Here is a 21,908-nt window from a genome sequence, read left to right on the forward strand (position 1 = left end):
AATTGATCAAAAATGGCCGCAATGAAACAAGCCTCTTGTGAGGCCGCACATGTCCATTACATGAGTGTGTCTGCGGGGTTTGTGGTTGGAATACATCAAGGGCTCAGGGTTAAAGTTCAGCTTCATCCCAGACTGATGACCCTGCAGACTGACTGACCTTTTTTGGGGGAGGAGGCTGCACATACTGGACCAGCTAGAGAGAGAGGGGATGGGGGGGAAAGGGGTAGAGATGGGGAAAAAATGAGGTGAAATTTAGGACAGAAGGGAGGAAAAGCGAGAGCGAAGGTGAATCTAAAGAGGATGTCGGCGGGAGGGAGAAGCAGAGGTACATGGTTACCGCAGTGGACCTTGAATATATCCTTGTGGTTTTGGTCGATCTGTTCAGTTGCGGTCTCCCCTGGTTTTTGTGTTTGGCTCTGCTTTTGAAGCAGTGAATTAACACCTGACCCCGGCTTCTGACCCTACCCCCTTCCTCCAGCTACCCCCTCCAGATTAGCAAATATGTGCTATCTGGTTTGGACACACACACTCACACGCACGTATTTATACAGCAACACAAAAACACAATCACACATGTACACACGTACGTACTTAATGTATAGAGAGTTTAAAAAAAAGGACAATGCAGCAAGTGTACAAAGTCACACAACCTTTGCACATCCCATCGTCTGTCCACAGCTAATTCCCCCGAGAGGAGCCTCAGTGTGTCACTGCTTGTCACCATAACGGTCAGTCCGTAATGGCTGTCTCTCCCCACACAATGACCAGGGAGGCAGACTCCCCCACTGAGACACACACACACACTGACCCTCATTCATTTTTACCTGCACAGCAGAGCCTCCCCACACACACACACACACTACAGGACGTGCTCCCACCCTGGCATCCTACCACACCCGTCAATGATCAGCGGCTTTTGTTCATACAGTTTGACAAAGGATTTGAGTTCGTCTATCAGAAAAAAAATATCTTTCGAGTTTAATCTGAAAAATATTCACTGACAAAACAAAAACCGAATCTTTGTGATTTTCAGTGGATCCACACATTCATGTATAGTGTAAGCAGCCTGTGCTGAATGTGTTTTTTTGTATGAAACCTTCTAAAGAGGTCTGTGACAGGACAAAAGGAAAAGCAAGAGAGCAACACGGGTGTGCAAAGTCACTTCACTTTAAATTAAACAGCAAAGTCATTACCACAGCGCCATCGTTTTATCTTAGAATCTGCTCTGTTGCATCAGCCCCTGGCATATATTTCTCTATTTTAATGTAGAGCTTTTTTTCTGTATTTTGCTTATTTCAGGGTTAAATTCAGATTTTTTTTTTAAATTAAAATAATCTAATCCAGTCTAAAATCTTATCGATATGATTAAAAAAATGATGAGGCTCTAATATGATGCTTTGGTTCGGTTTGTTATTTGTTGTTTGTTGTTTGTTTTTAAAAGAGAGGGGAACTGAAATGAAGCGATACTAAAATCCTTTTTTTTTCAAAGCAGCACACATTTCATAGTTTTTCTTGATAGATTACTGAAAATATTTAAATGTATAATTTTATAATTTGGGGGATCTGACAGGAGAGAAATGAGGAGAAAGAGAAGGAAAATAAATTGAACTTGGTGTGCTGCAGTTATTAGTCAGCACCTCGTGTCCTCTTGCCTCCCTAATTAGAGATATTGTCATTACCAGAACTGTTTTTTTTAAATCATCTAATCAATAAATCCAGAGTGTTTCAGCATTAAAGTATTGGCATAATTTAGGAGAGACCTAACACTGTAAATTAGTTTATGCTTTTTTCTTTCTTTCTTTCTTTCTTTTCTTTTTTTTTTTTTTTTACCAATATTAAAAGATTTCTGTGGCTTCTGTGCCTTGATAGTTTCATTCAGACTCTCTCCTCTCAGCAAGAATCAAACTTCTAAGTCTTGGCAGTGTTACTGGGTCATGTTACCCATTGGGCATCTCTTTCCCCTCTCACCCCCATCTCCTCCACCCTATTGTGCTGAATGATGATGGCCGCTCTGGCCGGTAGGTGAGAGAGGAGGTTGGGAGTGGGGGTCTCGGCTCGGCTGGTCAGCAGGATTTGTAGTGCCCCCCCTCCGCCTGTGAGTGTCAGCAGAGAGCAGGCGGCGTGTCTGGCTCGATTAGGTTTCCTACCTATCTTCCCACTGTGTCAGACAGAGGAGGAAGGCAGCAGAGAGGGGGAGAGCAGCGGGAAGTTGCCCAGAGGAAAGGCAGGACAACAGAGGAAGCAGGAAAAATACATCTTTTTATCCCTGCTCTCTCCGTCAAAAGCCCTGTACAGTTTCCTCTTTCTGCGCGCCTCTCATTCTCCTGGTTTCAGCTCCTCCCTCCTTCCCTGCCTTTCTCACTTTGTCCTGCTCTCACCCAAACCCCTAATCCCCCTCCTTTTACCCCACACTCATTCCTTAATCTTAAAGCTCTTCTTCTCTACCAGCCCTTTATCAATTGTTCTCCCTGTACCTCTCTGTTACTCACCTCCTCCCTCTTCTTTCTGTCTATCACATCTGAACATGCCACCTCTCAGCATAACCCTTTTACACACTCCAGATGACTGCAGCACACCTTATTTTTTTTCTCCATCTGTTTTCCAGCATTTTTTTGCTTTGTTTTTGTTGCTCTGTTTGTTGTCTTTGCCATCATCTACGCATCCTCTTTTGCGCCACATCACCACCTCTTCGTCGTTCCTGGCCTCGTCTTTGAATGAGTTGCTGCTCCATCCACTGGTCTGCCTGACTCAGATGTTTCCATCACAGTTAATGTCAGAATAAATTAATTAGGGCTCATTTCTAAACTGTTTTTTCTTTGTTGGGAGAACTACAATGTGGTTGTCAGAAAGCATTTGCCAAATTTTTTTTTTTCAACCCCAAGAAAGCTCACACCAATTTTAGTCACCCTGTCATTTTGTTGGATGTGATCAATTTTCTGTGATTTGGTCATTTTCAGCTCATCTCTGTTGTGTGAGGGTTCGGCTGTGTTGCCATGTATAGCTCGACATTTCCAGCCTTTCTCTCAGGGCCAAATGACGAATATGAAGTTTTCACTTGTGCATGTTGGAGAATTATCATGGACAGATGTTTCCATTAACAATTACATAATGAAATGACAACATAATGAGTGTTTCTTTCTTCAGCTGAGAAGCTACTTTCAGTTTCACAGTTAAAGTCTTTTTTTTCTTGTAGTGAGAGCGGGCTGTAATTTCAAACCCGGGTTTAACCACACAATGTTTCACAAACAGTCTTTCCGTGCCACCTCAGCACTGCTCATATTATTCAGATAACAAGAAAGCTTCTGTCATGTTCTACAAAACAGGATGTGTTTTCTTAATCTGTCAATGGCTCCGGCCCCTGAAAGACTTCATTTTGGCTGAGCAATGAAAGGCTCACAAACATCAATATGGCTGAGCAGGATAAGAAGAAAGAGCCATATTCCTGGTGTGTATCACTTTCCACCCCCCCCCCCCCCCCCCCCCCCACCCCCCAATATCCTCACCCTATTTGTATGGTGCAGATATTGGGTCTCAAGCGAGAAATCAGGATTGCGTTCTCGCAGAATGGCAGCATCCGTCTGTTGAGCTGGAATAGGAATGTTATACGGAACCAATGCATCCGGACTGGCCTGGACATCTTGACAATACAACTTCACACTTTTTTTCTTCTCTCCCTCTCCGTCTCTCTATGTCTCTCTCTCTCTCTCTCTCTCTCTCAATAAGTTACTCGCCCTCCATCTCCATCACAACCACCCCGGCGTGGAGGAAGAGGTTTGGATTAGGCCTAAACACACAATCATGTCGGCTAAGCCATGACTGCCTGCTGATCACTATGGGTCCACCATGGAAATAAAGTCTGTGAAGAGAAGAAAGAGGGAAAGAGAGGAAAAAAAAACAACAACAACAAGAAGGAAATCCAGTCCACTTCATACGCCTCTCACTTCCATTCTCTTTGTGCGTTTAACGTGTGAAAACGGATTGCTGAAAGGATGTCAAGAAGCAAGAAGAAATAGATAGGAGGAGAAAGACAGTTATCCTTGCTTTCCCCGCGCCGGTCACACTACAATGTGCATGGTTGATAACTAATTCAAAAAAACATGCATGAGCTGGATTTATCTTTTCAAATCACTGGTACGTCTGAATGCGATTTAAAGGCTGTTTTTATGCAGCTGCCTGTGGCTGATCAATGCTGTTCCTCTTGTCATGCTGTGGGTCCATCACATTGGTATACAGCCTTTCAACACTGGGCGAAGGGACCATTTTGCATTGTCTATGGAGAACATTTGGTTTTCAGAGTATGATGTATATGGATGGGGCTTGGGACTGTATTGTAACTGTCAGTGCAGAGAAGAGAACAGCCTCGGCACTGCAGACAGCGATTTCACCGATGTGCAGTCGTTGCTTTTGCCTCCTGCCTTTCATTCTCTCTTGCCCCCCCCCCCTCCCGCCTTCCCAGTCCTCGCTCATCCTATTTTCAGCCTTTCATTTTTTACACAAGGGGAAAATGAGGAAGAACAAAACCAACATATGAAAACTAAAACATGACAGAGAGGGGAGGGGATGGTGAGGGAGGGGAGGAGTAACAGAGGAAGGAGAGGCAATCTCAGAAAACAAGAGGGCTTTCAAAAGTAAGGGATGAAAGCTAGTCAGGCTGTTATTTTTGAAAAATGATCCTTGTGTAGTGCTCCTCTTAAGAGCCAGGTACATATTATTTTATCTTCCTGAGGAGACTCAGCGAGGTGTTTCAACACACACGCACACACACACAAATAAAAAAAAAACCTCAGTGATGCTTTCTTTAAAGTTGCACAATTTATTGTCTTTAATGGGATGCCCGACAGGTGTGTTTTAAATTGCTTATCGGCTTTGGCGTGAAATGTTTCTCTAATCACCTATCAAATTCTCAATTTTCAGATGCGCTTGCATTTTGACAACCAATTATTTAAAAAAAAGTTTTTTTATACGTCAAATGTATGCACCAGTCCAAACTGGCAGAGTGCCCCCACATTACAGGCAAAAAATGCACACTTCCCCTCGCTAACACGCACTGCTCCTCTGTCCTTAATAGAGGCCGGTGCTGGCTGACACCTGAATTAGAGTGAAGCTGGCATCCGCACAGAGTCTTCTCGAGCTCCCACTTTGACCCTCAAAGCCAGGGATCCCACAGAGGCGCGTGATTTGATGCGAGGGGATGTTGGACTAGTGGACTGAGAGCCCTGAAAACATTTAAATGTCTCTTGGTTGCGGCTGGATCTGAGGATGTTGGTGCTCAGCGATAGTTAGCGCCTCTGCTTGCTGCTGCTGCTGCTGAGCCTCTGGGGCAGGCGTATGTTGAAAAACGCAAAGAAAAGCCATGAAGTTTTATGAATATTGATGTTTTAATTTGTGTTTTATATCATATAAAACATTTTCGCCTCTGTAGAAACTTTCAAAAGCTCTTTGGGTGTGAGCATCATGAGGCATATCCTTCATCATTACAGCAGCACAGATGTTTCTGCTGGAATATGTGGTGGTATGTGTGTGTGTACGCGTTCAACATGTGTCTCCTGTATCAATAGGTTAATAGCTGAGATGTCAGTTTCAGTGACTCGCTGATTAGTTGTGTGTGTTCACTAATCCACACTGGGGCGGGGAACTGTTGGCTTTCCCATTGATTTTAGCGTGGTGAGTAGGCAGAAGATAGAGAGAGGGGAGATCTATTGATTGACCCCAAATTAGCCCCCCTACCACAAACCGCCAAGCTGTTCTGCTGTTTCCCGCACTCAGCAGCAGCTCCCTCATTGGGCGCCCGCGCTGACAAACATTCAGTGCGATTGGACGCTTCGACCGGGAGCGCAATGTCCTCTCTTTTGATGTCACTTGATTTGGAAGTGTTGGCTGTTCGTGACTCCAGCTGTTGCTTGATTGGCTGTCTTGGTGAGGATGAGTGCTGCGCTGTTCTGTGTCTGATCACAGGGAGCGGCTCGGTTTTGGAGCCTTTGATGAAGCAAATAGTACCACTTCCAGAGGGAGGGTATTACTTTTTGTGTTTCTGATCACAAACTGTGACCTTATTTGTAAACCTCAGCTCTCTTTTCTATGGAATATTTAAACAAAAAAAGAGTGGATTAAAAGAAAAAAAATCCAATTCTGCCCCGCCATCCACATCCGTCAACTTTCCCTTTTCTCCTCTGTTGTCCTTCATGACTCCCAACTGGTTCTTTATCACCATTTGTGTCGCTCACTCCCCGTCTTTCTCCGCCTCTCCCTCCAATCCCTCTTTCCTTGAGTCTAAGCTTTGAGCGCTCTCTCCTGAGCCTTTCCTTCCCATATATCACTTCATCTCATCCCTCTGTGTCTCCCTGATATTCCTCTTTAGGCCTCTGTCACTCTCTCCCTTGCTCCCCCCCTGTGTCTATGTAAGCAAGAGGAGGTTGTTAAACATTTTTCTTCCCTCTTAATTGTTTTGACTGGGCCGATTGGCATCCCGATTAGGCCCATTGATTTCCTGGCGCTAAGTGCATTGATTTTTAAATTTCTTATTGATCCCCGCTCTAAATCTCCTGCACGCTTACTCACACAGTCTCACCGTTCGCAGGGGCAGAGATGGAGGAAAGGATTGAGACAAGAAGGAAGGTAGAGGAGAGAGGGAAGAGGGAAAGGGGGAGAGACTGGTGTTAGGTAAATACACTGACCGGTGACAGTGTAGTGAATTAACAGAGTGAGAGACAAAGAGCAGGAGGTGAGGAGGCGAAACCAGAGTTATGAGCTTTAAGGGGAAATCGAGTTAAATAAAACACACACGTACACACACAATACGGGTGTATACATGCAGTGTAGAAACAAAAGGCGCAAGAAAACACGGATAGCTCTGCAATCAAACTATTTTTAAAGCATTAAAGCATTTCTACACAGCGTAATGGGGATTTTAAATCAATTTATCTTTAGCACCTCCTGCCAAAAATCTATGAAATGTAAAGGGAATCAATAATTCTGTAATTATAACAAGCGTCAGGAACGACTGGCAGTAACGACTGCCAGCCTGGTAGCCGCCTGGATGGAACTTGTTCATCTGTGAAGAATGAGTCACTTTATGGGTGAACAAAGGTTTATGAGGGATAGACAGATATTGGAAATGTCAGAGATGGAATGGAGTGTTTTGTCTTTGCCTTGCTATTTCACACGGTCTGCAGAGCCTACTGGAGACGTGTGTGTGTTATTTCTGGCTTATGACTGTGTTAGGTTTTAGAGGCCCGCTGGACTCCGAATCTTACATGCCCACTGGTGTTTCTCTGAAGGTGGTGGACCTAATTGGCTGTATCCGAGTCTCTGTGTGCGTGCGTGTATCTGCGCTCACACGCACGCTTGAATGTGTGTGCGTGTGCGAGGGCTCGATGTGAAGTAAACGATGAATTCTTCCGGCGCATGCTCGATAACATGTATGTGTTTGTATATTTGTGTGTGTCTGCGCGCGCGTGTGTGTGTTTGACCTTTTCTTGGCTTAAGTGTTGAAGCTCAAATTCAGACATTCAGTTGATAGCATTTTCTTTTTATAGCCTCTGTACTTGACCAAATTGTGCTAACCTTTTCTAAAGTCATTTGCTGCTTTTCTGTCTCAGCGTGCAGTTGAGTGCCTTGCACAGCACACAATATATGGACCATATGTAGCATTACTGCGTTGCAATTACAATTTACTCTGCGTTGATCCACTTAAGATAAGTGCTTTCAAAAGGCAAGCAAACTATTGTCAGCAACAGTGGGAGAAAAACTTCAATATCACGACTGTTGTCAAGATGATGTAATGCCGCTCCGCAGTGGCATTAAACGCAGGATGTTTTAAAGAGTGCGCTTTAATAGCTGCGTTGTTATGATGGTAAAGGCGGCAGTGACAGTTTTGATTAACCATTCTGTGTTTACATTTTCTGTCTGCAGTTTGCATCTGCAGAAAATGTAAAATAACAGATTTCAGGGTTGAGAGGAGTGAGTGCTGGCTAAACAATGGGAGATAAAGTGTTTAAAATGCATACCCTGGGCTGAACCGCTGTTTGCTTTGTAATTATGGGGCCTATGTTTGCCCTGATGATAGGGATAGGGATGGCCTGACAGCACACATGGTCTCTCCCTCTCTCTCTCTCTCTCTCTCTCTCTCTCTCTCTCTCTCTCTCTCTCTCTCTCTCTCTCTCTCACACACACACACACACACACACACACACACACACACACACACACACACACACACACACACAGAGGCTATTTTAAAAATATTCGGATACATTAATATGTGGCTTTCCTTGTTTTAGATTACGCATGTATAAACACACGCGGAGGCGCCCGTGGACAATAAGACTCAAAGCGCCTGATGGTCACCGCTACTGACTTCTCTTTTAGATGAGAAGTAGGAACCTGCAGACTCAGCACACAAAACCACATCAAACACACACAATGTGTCCCTCTCAGCACACATACACATATATGATCAGGGCAGATTCTCGCATAAGGTGTTGCACTCACACACGCACACACAAGCGCTGACGCTGTCCTTGCACACACACCTCTCACACAATCAGCCAGACGGACCGACACCACTTCGTCCAACACACACTCAAAACATAACCTTGACCCGTCGTACTCCCAGCCTGCAGTCTCATACATACTTCATCCGTTCACTGGGGGATGACACACACGCACATACACACACGACTTTTCTGCACACACTAATCACACGGGGCCTGAAAAATGCAAACTCATACCAGAGGTTTGTGGGAAAAGACAACAGCTCCAACTTTATACCTGATGGAGTTTTTGAATTGATAGGACTTTAAATATTTCTTCTTGGTAAACAGTGAAACGTGGCAGAAAGTCTCAAACTCAAAGCTACTCAGCTCATAAGGAAATAAAACTGAGGATGGGATTGTTTCATTTTTTTTCTCGGAGACTGATAAAATTATTAATCGATTATCTAAATTGGTGCCAATTAATTTTCTGCCCACTGACTAACTGATTGATCAAGCGGTCGTCGCAGCTCCGCTAATGAATTTCAGATTTATCTCTCACAAATTGGGACTCTGGCTCCTCGTGTTCATCCAAATGCGTCTATAAAATTAGAGCAGATACAGGCCTACTCAGTGATGAATTTCACTGTCAAAGACAAATTCGAAATAAATCTCTCACTGTGGACTTCGAGCGTGTGTCGCACTCTGATAATTTCCACAATATCCTCTGCAGCCCCCAGGGGCAGATTTTTTTTCCTGTTATTTCTCTCTCCATCCTCTCCTGTTTGTTTCTATCCCTGTAAAATGCTGGTTGCTTTACTGAAATACTGCAGTGCTTTATCTGCCCTCTTTTTCCTCCCTTTAGTCCACTCTCCCTCCTTTTTTTTTTTCTTTTTTCCTCCCTTCTCTAACCTCCCCATCCCGCAACCCAGCCCTTTAGTTGTTGTTGAAGATGGTGGGGGGTGGAGAGGGTAAGTGTAAGGGTGGGGTAATGGGTGAGGCAGATAGGGGAGGGGGTGGGAGCAGAAGCAGCCGAGACCCAATGACGTGGGTGCGACATGTAACCGTGGCGCAGGAGAGGAAATCAATACATGAAAGGATGAGGAGCACTGGGGTGGATTACCGTCTGGGGCCCTGGCTACTGGAGGGATGCAGGGAGATGGAGGGGGTGTAGATGAGGCCTGGGGGGTTGGATTGTGTGTGTGTGTGTCTGTGTGTGGAGAAGAAGGAGGGGTGGAGCGGGCGAGAGGCCAGATTGTCCAGTCCCCTCTCTCCTGTATCCCCTCCCCTGACCAAGCACTGCTTGAATCTTGACCCATCCCATCAACCCTCCCTTGGCTTCTAAACACCGCTCAGTGCCGGTAGGCTGCCAAAGATGGACCTTCAGCTCTCCACACACGCTCATACACACATGCAGGTGCAGTGGACTCTATAATGTGGAGTGAATACATTGCAGCCACTGTGTGTTAACTCTGCCGATAACCCTACACTATCTGTGTGGGGCATAATCGGCTGATATTACCAGTGTAAATTAAAGAGCCCCAGCGAGGCTGTGTGTGTGTGTGCGCGCACGCGTGTGTGTGTGTATACGTTTATGTGCCTGTGTGCATGTAAGTTTTCAGCAGGGGGCTTCCACAGCCCTGCCACAAACCCAGATAATAAATATCTATTATAAATATCATTATTATTGGGCCAATCTCCACCAATAACTGAGCCTCTGTGAAAGATGGCATGAGGGACCGAGCTGGATATTGGCAATATATCAGCATTGATTATTGAGAGTGCTGACAGAGAGAGGGAGGCAAAGTTAATAAAAACTAATAAAAAAGACAAGGAATACAGAAAGAACACAGGCTTTAGCTGGATCAGCTGCTTGTTCGCTCGAGGAAAGCGAGAACGGAAGGCGGAGGGCTGGAGATTGTGGTGTACAGTCATCGTTTGTGTGAGGCTGTATGTATTTTCTGCTTCAACATACGTGTATCTGTGTACGTGAGCGTGCGTGTGAAGTTTTACCATTCTCATTTGGGAATTTTTTTCGTGTGTGTGACTTTGACTTGTGCACACACACAGCTCACTACTTCTTCTTCTTCCACACCTGTATGTGTGTATCTTCTTGGATTGATTGAATCTTGGTTGGATGTGAACTCTACAGTTAGGATCCAAAGCCTGCACCACATCTTGCCTTCCCACACACTGGCACTTACCAAGATCCACAAACAGTACCTGCCCACCCACTCGCCAACACACGCACTGACAAAGACACCAAGAAAACAAACCTCATAAAAGCCCATGCATCATATCCATATTATCTTGACAAATCTATACATCATGTCAGAGCATGGCATTATGTGAATATTACATTTTGCCATCTGTTATTGATGTGTGTGTGCACGGAGAGGATATGAGAGGAGTGTGTTGACGCCTCGCGCTGCCCGGATGAGCCGGGACAAGGCGACAGTGAGAGAGAGAGAGAGCGTTGTCCATTCTAATAGGGCCTTGTTAGGCCGCTGACAGAGCCAGTAACGCCACCGTTGGCCTCCTATTGATTCCCAACCGACGCAGTTATTGATGAGTGAGAATTTAATTCGACCAGCTCGTTTGTCAACATGACATCACCATTTAACTACGACCGTGACATGGCCGCAAACACCCTCAGATGAGCCGGGGTCACACACGCGGAGCGGCGCGTGAGGACAAACACACACACATCCCGCCTGATCAGTATGAACCGTTTCACCGAGGAAAAGGGTTTGGAGGTTTTTTTGTGGTTAGAACTTTTCTTCTGCTTCATCATTTATAATAAAAACTAAAAAAAATCATGTTCAATATTCAAACTCTGTTTCTAGCCAGTCAAATCAATCATTCAAAATGAAGAACAGGCAATTACCAAGAGTGCAATAAACAATATGACTAATGAATGGTCCGTGTTGTGACTAATGTGTAGCCTAAGGATACTTTGGCTTTTTCTGATTGGACACATTTTTCATGCCACATCCTGACCTACAGCACATGACACAGAAAACATTTTGTGGAGAGAAATTGAACAAATTGCTTTCTATGAATAAATCTGCTTGTGACTACTGTAGGTGGGGAAAACTACATAAGCCAGAGTATCAGCTGCAAACAAACTGATTTGTGTTAAAGAAAAAACGCTGAAAGCAAAAAGAACTTCAAATAGTATATTTTTTATTTTCTTCATTTGATCTCTTAGTTTGATATTTTGTCTTTTTATTGGAGATGTTGTCTAACTGAATCCAATAATATGTAATAAGTTTTGAAAAGAGTGATTCAGGAGTTGTTTTTAAATATTTCACTCATTAAATAATTGTGGGGAGTAGCTGTGATGAACGGAGAATTGTGTTTACCTATTAACAGTGTGTTTTCTCCATTAGCAGTAGCTTATAAATTTATTTGACGACATATATCAATATTGTGGCATCATAACGAGTTCATATATGTATATGATTTTTAGCAAATGTAATAAATTCTAAAAGTACAGCGCAGACATTATGTAATGCAGAAAAACCTGCAAATCCAGTGCAGGACACTGCAAGCAGAAGTCTCATTTATTTTGTAATTTAAAGGGAAGAAAAACTTTCTGGAAGATGTGAAGCACACAAATTACAAAAGATACACATTTATACTTTTTTTGGTTATTAAAAAGAATCATTCGGCAGTTAAATCTCAATCTCTAAACTTTATTTTTAGTTCCTGCTTTCCAGTATTACATCCATTACAGTATTTGTTATTTGTCCCTGAAAAAAATAGAAGCAAAGCAAGAGAGAGCGAGAGAGACAATTTTGGAAGAGCATTTTTCAATACAGCAGGGCAAAGATACAGCCCAGAAAACAATGGAACCAGCTATATATCTCTGTATGGATTGGGAGGCTTGATAGGGAGGGAGGTGGACAATCAGGACCATGGGCCTTCAATGAAAGCGGTCCAGCAGGGGTTATTGGCTGGAGCAGCCCCTCAGGGGAGCTCGCTCTCCCTATCTGTTTCTCTCTCTTTGGGGTTGTGGGTCTCACCACATCCCTTGGGGACTGAAACTGTAGAGCCCACCTCGCTGCGGGGGCCCTATAGGCACCAAGCAAGAAACACACGGAGGGGGCGGTTTGCAGAATTCAGGTGGTCAGTCCCAGACACATGGCCAGGTAGCGAAGCCTCTGTATTCTGTGCTTATTTTACCTGTCAAACAGTTTGCACCTGTGCAGACATGATGAGGGAAAATAACTTTAATAGAGGGAAAAATCGAAATTCTGCACATGCCTGAATTTGTGTGAAAGACGGTCAGTGAGAGGACATGAGAGTTTGTTTCTTTCCTTTAAAGTTTCAGCGTCTGCTGCAGAATAAGGAGATCGGCTCATCTGAATACCTGAAATCCACGCAGGTGTTTTGACGGTGGTGTGTTTTTATGTGTGACTGCCTCAATGATAGTTTTCTGTGTCTTTGTGGCCGCGTCAGGAGGAAGAAAAAGAAGAGTTTGGTAAGAAGAGCGCATGGAGGACAAATGGATGGATGCTGTATGTGTTAGCACCCCTCCTCCTCCCTCCTCACCCCCTCATCCACCTCACCCCTCCAACACCATCTTATTTTCCCCTCCTTCAATCTCACACACCCTCCCTCCATCCCTCTCTTCCACAGACGCGCACAACCACACTACATTCTACAAGAAATAATTGCTTTTGTCTGGAAGGAGTGCGGGGAGGAGGGAAAGGGGGCGCGCATGGCTCCCTTTGTGGAGAGAAGGGGGTCTTTGAAGGACAACTAGTCACTTCGCCCTTCCCTCCTTCTTTCCTCCTCTCTCTTCTTGCTGCCTCACCTCCCATCTCCTCCTTCCCTCTTATTACCCTGCCACCTTACTCCTCTTTCTCAGTTTTCCACTTTTCTACTTCTCCCCTTCCTCCTTTCCTTACTCCCCGTGTCTCCCGTTCTTCTCTCTCTTCCCTCTCCTCCTCTCCCTCAGTGGATCTGCGGATGTCATCTGTCATATGTGAAGCAGAGGGAGAAGGACAATAAAACCAGGTTGTCTACTACAGAGGATGACACATTTTTCATAATTAGGAATATGCCAGTTTTAGTGTGCGGCTCACATTTCTTGGCAATATGGCTGTCTGCTGATGACTGAGTAAATGACAAGTCTGGTGATGATGGGAAAGTAATTTATTGCACGTGCAGTTTCCATTAAAACGGGCCTAATCGCCCACAGCATTAAGTGAGCAGGCATAAACAGTCCTGCGGGATGAGGCTCTCAGGCCCAACAGGAGCAAGAGCTCGCTCATTCCTATCGATTTGCCCGTATTGACTGCAATGTTTAACGTATAGATTTTTCTATTTAAAAATCCATATCGACAATAATCTGGCGTGTAAGCGTGCGGCGTTGACTGATGTTGGCCTGTAATTGACAGCATGTAACATGTCGGGAGCCCGGGAGTGGGAGAGGGCAGAAGGGAGGCCGGCATGCGTGGAAGAAGGGCTTCTGGTGATCACCTTTGTAATGGAGGAGCTCGTCCCCTGACACCTGGGCTCTCTTGTTCTTTATTTTTATTGTTGCTCTTGTTGTTGTCATTTGTATCCTGCCTGCAAACTCAAATGCAAGCACTTATGCATGCACATGCTGCTCCTATCTCACTGAGTTTATAGCCTGCACTGTGTTTTCAGTCTGCTTGATATTTTCTCATGCCTGGAACAGCAGTGGTCGCTCTTGTCTTTCTGTCTATCTGAATAATGATAGACCCTACTCCGCTCGGGAGGGCTTATTAAACGCAGCAGTGATGAGATGACTTAATTGCGTGCATGCTGGGTATCCTGGCAGGTATTAGCACTAAGCACCTATAGGCATCCATGGATTCTCTTCATCCCTACCCAAGGAGGCCAGCAGTAATGCACTGATCACCATTGGCATCATTATAGCCGGTATTATTAAGAGGGGGGAAAAAATCCAGAAATCAATACAGGATACCTTTTGCAGCGGTAGTGAAAACGAGGGAGATGGGGTGGTTGGTGGGGGTGGCGGTGGTGGGTGGGTGGGTGGGAGGCAGGAGGGAGGGATTGAGGGATGGAGGGAGGTGCGGGGGTGGGGTGGTGGTGATGTGTGAGTAGTAGCGGGTCCTCTCTCGCCTCAATGTTGCGGCCAGCCTAGTGGCAGATCGCTACAATCCTGGAGGGAGCCGGGTCGAATGAGCTGTTGGGGTTCCCAAATAATATCGGGGACAAACAGACAGACAAAAACAGACACACAGACGGATGGACGGAGATAGGCAAGTGTTCCGATAAAACGCGACACCATAATTCGGATTTCAGTAGATACGCTTTCTTATTTCCGTTTGGGTTTTTTTTCGGTTTTTAGTCTGATTTTTTTTGTTATTTATTTACCCGCTGTATTTATTTATTTGTTTATCTATCGATTGATTGCGTTTTAATTACTGCCTTGTGACAGAGAGCGAGGGAGGAGGAGCGTCAGGGCCAAGCGCGCGCGCGCGTTGTGTTTGTGTGTATATGTGTGTGTGCGCGTGTGTGTTTGTGTCCGTTCAGCCTTTTTTTGTCCCACTTGTTTATTTGGAAGCCTTTAATGAAGCTGTTTTAATTTAAAGAAGAAGGAAAAAAACGCGCGAGCCGCCGCTTTTTGCCCACGCGGATGAATGTCTTACATGTAGCCTTCATGCAAAGGGAAGAAGAGAAGGAGCGCGTGCAGCTAGAGACCAAATACAGTATAGACCAAACCAAATAGTGCAGAAATCCAAATAAGACTTTCTAACTCTGCTGGCCTTGTTTTTTCACTGTCGAGCGCGTTGTTATGCGTCCTTGTTGTGCTGTTTTAAACTGCAAAGCGAATACCAAAGCCAAGCCCGGCCGGTGATGCTACAGGAATAGGCTAGCGACTGTTCTCATGCCTCCTCACACCTACAGGAAACGTTAACTGGTGAGGAGCGAGAGAGGAGTGTGAGGGGATAAAATAAGCTCCCGGGCCTCTATGTTTACTCAAGGAAAACGATATAGCGGAGCAAAGGTAACAGAGAGACGCAGGTGCATCGACGACAGACAGGTGACACGCAGACTTGTGTGTTTTTATTATTATTATCAAAGCTTACTTACAATAGGCCTGCAATTGTAACACAACTTTTCCTGTAGCCTGTAGAAGTGAGCTCTGATCTCCGTTCTGTCCGTCTGTGTGTTGGTCTGGACTGTAAGATAACTGCTTCACTCAAGGGACCATCCTACATAAATATATATAAATATCTAAATATAAATACTATGTTCTATGCACATTTACACCAAAACAAAAGCCGAGCACCAGTCTACAGATGTAAATAAAGTGCGCAGCTGGGGCTACATGTGTACACACCTAACGGCGAATGTTCTGAGCTCTCCATACCAAATATTGTCCAAAAGCTGTCTGCCAGAGAAACGGACGAAAGTGCAGGAGCTTCAGAGGACGACAGAGCTTGTTACAGTACATCTGACAGATTATTTGCATCAAAACAAGAAGCCGGAGGAAGATCATGTTTGTTCCTTTGCCGGTGCCGTTCGTGTTTCAGAGAGCTACCCCTGACCTCAACGCCTGGCGTCTCAAATCCCCTCTGGCTCTCCGCTCCAACTCCGGTAAGACATTTTTTCTCTTCTCCCTGCTACACCTCCTCCATGTCGGCCAAGCCGCGGAGACCCGCCCCGCCTGCCTCGCTCGGTGCCGATGCACTTGCAGCGGGCAGAGCTGGCGGCGCACACACCCACTTGCACACGCACACACACACACACACCTCGAGCTCCTTCTGAAGGCTTGAACACAGTCCTCCTTACTTGCGGGGCGGCTGTTAAAAATCAGAGAAGCTGTCCCGGGCGCTTTGCTTTGTCCAGACTGATTGAAAATGAATTGCGTAAAATGTCCAGTTTCTTTTCGCTTTCCGTTCTGTGAAACGATGCGCCACTGCTCCACCCGTGTGTTGCTTAATTTCCACGACGCCCGTGTGTTCCTATTTCCGAGTAGGCTATTTTTTCTCTCCCCGTCTCCGTCACCGTCCTTCCCCTCTTCTCCACTGCCTGCGCCTGAGCCTCAGCCTCCGACTCTCCCCAACTAGACTCTCGGCAGGCAGGGAATATTCATGCCAACTTATCGATCCTGCGGAGATCGATTCCTGGGCCGGTGGAAGCAGAGAGAGGGGGAGATAGAAGGAGAGAGTAGGTGCACGGAGGAGTAACAACATACGAGAGGAGGCAATGGAAACGCTGTTTTCCACTCGTTTTTATTCCAAAGCCAACTGTTTAGTGTTTGTGGTTTATTCATATAGACTAAATAACTTGTTAGTGGGTCGACTTTGAGCTCGAAGAACCTTACTGATTCTCCTGACTCAGATTTTGCTCAGACTTCCATCCAGCTTAGCTGGCAATGATCGCATCTTTGTAAACACCACTAGAAATGGACTTGGAGTGATTGCATCTCTCTGTCCCATTGCTTGGGCTGCTCCACGGTTGAGAGCAGACTAGCAGAGGGAGTGTGGAGTCAGGGAAAGGGGGTGGGGGTGGGGGGGACGCCGTCTGCGTTTCATCTGCGCTGAAGTGGAAGAAAAGGATGCATGGTGGGAGCAGCCAGTCCGGCTTCAGTGTGTTGCTGTGAGAAACCTCTTGCTCAGTCTAGCATCCACTGTTTCTAAGACATGCAACAGCTACTTAGCTCTTTACTGGCTTAACATCTTTGCTTGCCCTGCAGTCCTGCGAGGATTGTATTGTTTTGGGAAGTGATGCAAAAGGAGGAAAATTAGGTGAAACATTAGTCATTAACTATTGCATACACATAGACAAACTTGTGTGAAAAGCTGGGTTAAATGTGTCTCATGTGCACCTTGGCCAGTGGGTGAGCTCTTACAGGCCCAGTCCCCTGCGCTCCCCTCATTTCCAGATCAGTTCAAGCCCATTTGATTTGCCAGGCTTCACCCTTTACTCCACATACTCAGTCAACGGTGCACAGTGTGTGACAGTGAAGGGATAGGTGATAGAGGGGGAGAGAAAAAGAGCGTAGAGGGATGAAAGGGACCTGTTACCTGCCATATCTCTAGAGAGATACATAGAGAAGAGAGGGGAGAGCGGTTGGATGGTGGAAGTGGTAAAGGAGAGAGGGACTGGGGAGGAGGAGTTTTTTCGGTCTCCGCACGTTGAAAAATGGCGAATGTCACAACGAGATAAAAAAAAAATGTGGAAAGAGAGCGAGAGAGAAGTGGGTGAAAGTACGAACAGATGACAAAGTGAAAAACGAGGAGGGAGAGGAAAACCCAGTTTGAGCTCGAGAGGTGAGAGTAAACCGAGGATGAGCCATTATGTTGCAGTGTCCCAGGCCAGGGCCGGCATCTGAATAAGCAGGCAATCTGATGGGATGTGTACACAGGCTGCTGAATTCCTTAGATGGCAGGATAACGTGATTCACAGTCCTCTGCTGATTTTATTCCAGGTTGATAACATAGCGCGAGGTGCTGTCCTTTCTGAACTCAGAGGGTTTGTTGCCAGGGGAGCGCTGGGTCACTTCAGCATCTGAGGTCTAAAGCAGGAGTTGCTTCTTCACCGTATATCAGCAAACAACAGGAATGATTTAATCTGAAAGTATTAAAGATGTCTTGATGCATGCTCAATCATCCAGGTAAGGAAATCCCAAAAAGTTGATTCTGTTTACTCATCCAAGTGATGAGAGTGACGAAATGCCTCTCACACTGAAAACGCCACATCCACATGTACAGAATCAACTTTTTGGGATATTAAAGATGCTAGGATTGAGTGGACACGCCCACAGAAGTGTGCTTTCACTTAGCCAACAAAGAGCCTTTAATACTGTTACACACACACACACACAGACGCACACAATGCTTTCTGGGTAGTTGTAGGGCTCTTGACTCAAGCTCTCAGTTAACTTGTCTCTTTGACTGGTGGCAGCTCCTTGACTCCTTTGCGTTAGAGCCTTTTGTGGGGTCAAAGGTCACGGCGGGAGTGTTTGACTCAGCCCCACCTGACCCTTTTTAGCCCCCTGTGTTTTGATTCTCTTTCATGTTACAACAGGCCTCGAGCACTCATGCACAACCCCTGTGGGGGCTCACACACGCACACACAGACACACAGAGACACACACTCACTGTCATGAAACAGACAGACCATCATATACACTACCATAAAACAAGCACGTTAGGCTGTTTGCACCTGGACAGCAAGCTGCTGTAACTGATCCAGGTTTTGTTCTATTTTTAATGGCATTGTGTCTGTCGAGGTACAGGTCATGGCCACTGCTGTGTGAACTCTTTGTGTGTATACGTGTGTATGTGTAGTAAAGTGGTTTGTGAAGCCATCAGCATTAACTGGTATATGAAAGTTTAATGGGACATAGAGGAGAAACCGCAGGTTTCCCACACAGTGCAGGGCTTGGTATGATATGATATAATATGATATGATGGGACATCAAGAAGACTGGAGACTGCCTTTCTCTCTCTCTCACACACACACACACACCTGGATTCAGTTCATCTCAGCTATGCACCTTCTGTCACACACCATTAGCCACCATCTTCTACCATATACTCTCTAACTCTCTCTTTCACACACACACAAACACACACATGTGCACTTACAGTACGATCACACACGCTCCTCCGGTTTTAGCAGCTCGTGAGCTGTTTTAGTTCTGCCTCTGCATTTCAGACTGAGTAACATTTAACTATACACTTATTGATATTTGTTTTCCTCATAACATTTCCTGCCCGTGTACTGTAGGGCCGGTCTGATGTTATTATTTCCTTCAGTGTATTCCAATAAAATGTTCAGTCTTAATCCATTAATCAACATGTCCACAGCTCTGTGTCTGCGCTCGCTGCCAACTTTTAAGACATTTCTACATGTGTACAACGTCGCGCTGGCACGTCCTCGACTGCATGATGTAAGACCGTGCATGTGCTTACCCATTTGCTCTGTGTGTGACAGAGCGAGTGTGTGTGTGCAAGAGCATGAGCACACGTGCAAACTAGTGTGTGTAGATATAGATCGGTTTGTGGAGGGGAGCGTGCAAGTCGCAGTGTTAACATGATTGCAAATGACAAAATGTCAACCTGGGTTTGTTAGCAACATAATGGGGAATCAATAGACACGAGAAAGATGTCAATACTACATGTTTTATTGCATTAAGCTACCTCTCTCCTTCTCTGTAGCCCTCTCTCTCCTCTTCTTTTCCCTTTACCTCCCACTCTCTGCTCTCTGTCACAATACAATTCTCTCTCCTCTGCTCTCCTCTCCCCCTGGTAGTAGAATTAGATTGCAGTATATGAGCCAGCCACAGGGTTCTGAATGCTGCAGGCTGATGGCAAAATGCTCCAGGAGCTAATGGGCTGTTGGGCTCATCTATTTACGTATATTAAGCTCACATAGACGACCACAACAAAATCTGACAATGTGACGAGGCCCAAAGGAGGAGCAGCAGTGACGTCTTCTGTTTAACTGATGCATTTACGTAACGAGACAAACATACGAGTTATTGTAGGACACTTTTAAAATCATACACTCTGTAACTGTGTGCTATGGGTGACCTTTAAAATATATAGCACTGGGAATTAAGGCTTTTTCATGGTTTTGGATTAATCCAAGCAAATCCAGTCTATAAAGATTATTAGCAGGGTGCTGCTGTGTTATTCATGTTACAGTGGGGTTTAATAATTCCTTTTAATCCTATTAACTGTTTACCTTTTTATTGGATTTGCTCAGGTGTGCATATGCGCCAGTAGGTTGTATTTATACAAAGCGTGTGTGTGTGTGTGTGTGTGTGTGTGTGCGCGCGCACTGATGTGTTTATATTACTTGAGACTAATGTAGTATTAATGCTGATGAGGTCCCTCAGCTCATTAGCAGCAGGGAGTGGTATTGAGTTTCTCCCAGGGAACAGGAGCGACCGGGACATACACACATCCGCTGTAAATTCTTAACAACCATTAGTGTATTGATAACCATTATCATGCACACATATATATACACACACACCCACATTCACCAAACAATGACCTTTAAAGACATTGCTTTTAAATATGCATACTCCAGCACACAGGAGGACACACCACAAAAATCATGCAAACATATTCATCTGAACAGCACTTAGAGGCCATCCATTATTCTCCAATGTGTTCACAGAGACACGGACTCACACTCAGTCAAATGATTTTGTGCAATTGGTCACCGTGTCCGCTGAAATACAGCCTAGCATTAGTCCTAACCAGGGGCTGGGTGAGCACGCCACTTAATCAGACCTGGAGGCCTTAATAACAGAGAGAACACACACAGAGAAGGATAGATGGAGTGTGTGTGTGTGTGTGTGTGTGTGTGTGTGTGTGTGTGTGTGTGTGTGTGTGTGTGTGTGTGTGTGTGTGTGTGTGTGTGTGTGTGTGTGTGTGCGCGTGAGAGAGAAAGCAGCTAATCAACACATCAGCGGGAATAAATACAAACCAGCTGATTGCATCCTAGATATTGATTTACACTTCCTTCTTTGTTTTCTAGTTGCCTCTCCTTATCACTCCTCCAATAGCACACAGGCAATGTACATACTGAGGACTCAGCCATACTTGACCTCTACATGGGGGACATCCTCCTCTGAGTATGTGTGGATGCTCAGTCAGTGGTGGCCTGGCTGTGATCAGCGTCGGAGTGGTCATCGCCACAAGCCGCCAATCAAACTAGGCAGTCAAAACGCGCCTCTGAACGTCTGCTGTCTATACACTTGATTACCTGATCTGGCAAGATTTTTCAAAGTGATTTATTCAGACATCAGAGTAAAATCTCTCTACATTCCCCTGCTTGCTGGGACACGAGTATGCTGTTTCTTTGTGGCGATGCGCGGGTTCCGTCTGGATACTTTATTTGCTGAGATGACATCGGTCTCATTTCTAAACCAACAATGCGTTTTTTACTGGCCGCTGTCTTTTTTGTTGTTCATTGCCGCCGGCTGTCACCTCTGCCACCCTGCTCATGTGCCAGTACATTTAGATAATAAAAAGACCAATAAAACCCAGAGGTTTGATTGGGTGTCTCCCCTTAGCCCAGCAGAGCTGACGACTAAATCAGGGGTCCTTCTCTCCATTTCATTTAGCTGATAAGATTTATGGTAATGAAGGGTTCCTATTAACCTCTGGGGTTCCACTGCTGTCCTTCAGACTGAGGGTGGATGGAGAGTGCTTACCGATCAGGATAAGGCTGCGAACATATCTGCTATAAGCAATGTCACATCATTGCAAAAGCATCCTCTGGAGTGTGCATGCACACACACACACACACACGCACACTCATGCATACACATACTCTTCAAGAGCACCTCAGCCCTTTAAGAGAGCTGAATGCATGTTTAATCTCTTTTCTGTCTTTATTACTTCTGAGCATTTTTGCTTTTCTTTATCCTCCCCACCATTCTGCTCTCCATCCTTTTCCCTGCAG

General features: G+C 45.3%; 1 protein-coding gene across 2 annotated transcripts in view; it reads left to right on the forward strand.

The window, feature by feature from the left end:
* Positions 1 to 21,908, forward strand: part of pou2f2b (POU class 2 homeobox 2b) — a 76,550-nt gene that overhangs the window by 10,987 nt on the left and 43,655 nt on the right. Inside the window, exon 1 of one of the 2 annotated variants that reach the window (XM_085423341.1) lies at positions 14,509 to 16,073. The exons of the other annotated variant lie outside the window; for it this stretch is intronic. Coding sequence (XP_085279467.1) covers positions 15,974 to 16,073 — 100 coding nt within the window. The 5' untranslated portion in view covers positions 14,509 to 15,973. Of the gene's footprint in view, positions 1 to 14,508; positions 16,074 to 21,908 lie in introns of those variants that run through there. 2 annotated transcript variants of the gene reach the window in all.

Source organism: Rhamphochromis longiceps, linkage group LG11 (assembly GCF_057381845.1).
Source record: "Rhamphochromis longiceps isolate RC_006_pf linkage group LG11, R_longiceps_female_GT1.1, whole genome shotgun sequence".
Classification (NCBI taxonomy): Eukaryota; Metazoa; Chordata; class Actinopteri; order Cichliformes; family Cichlidae; genus Rhamphochromis; species Rhamphochromis longiceps.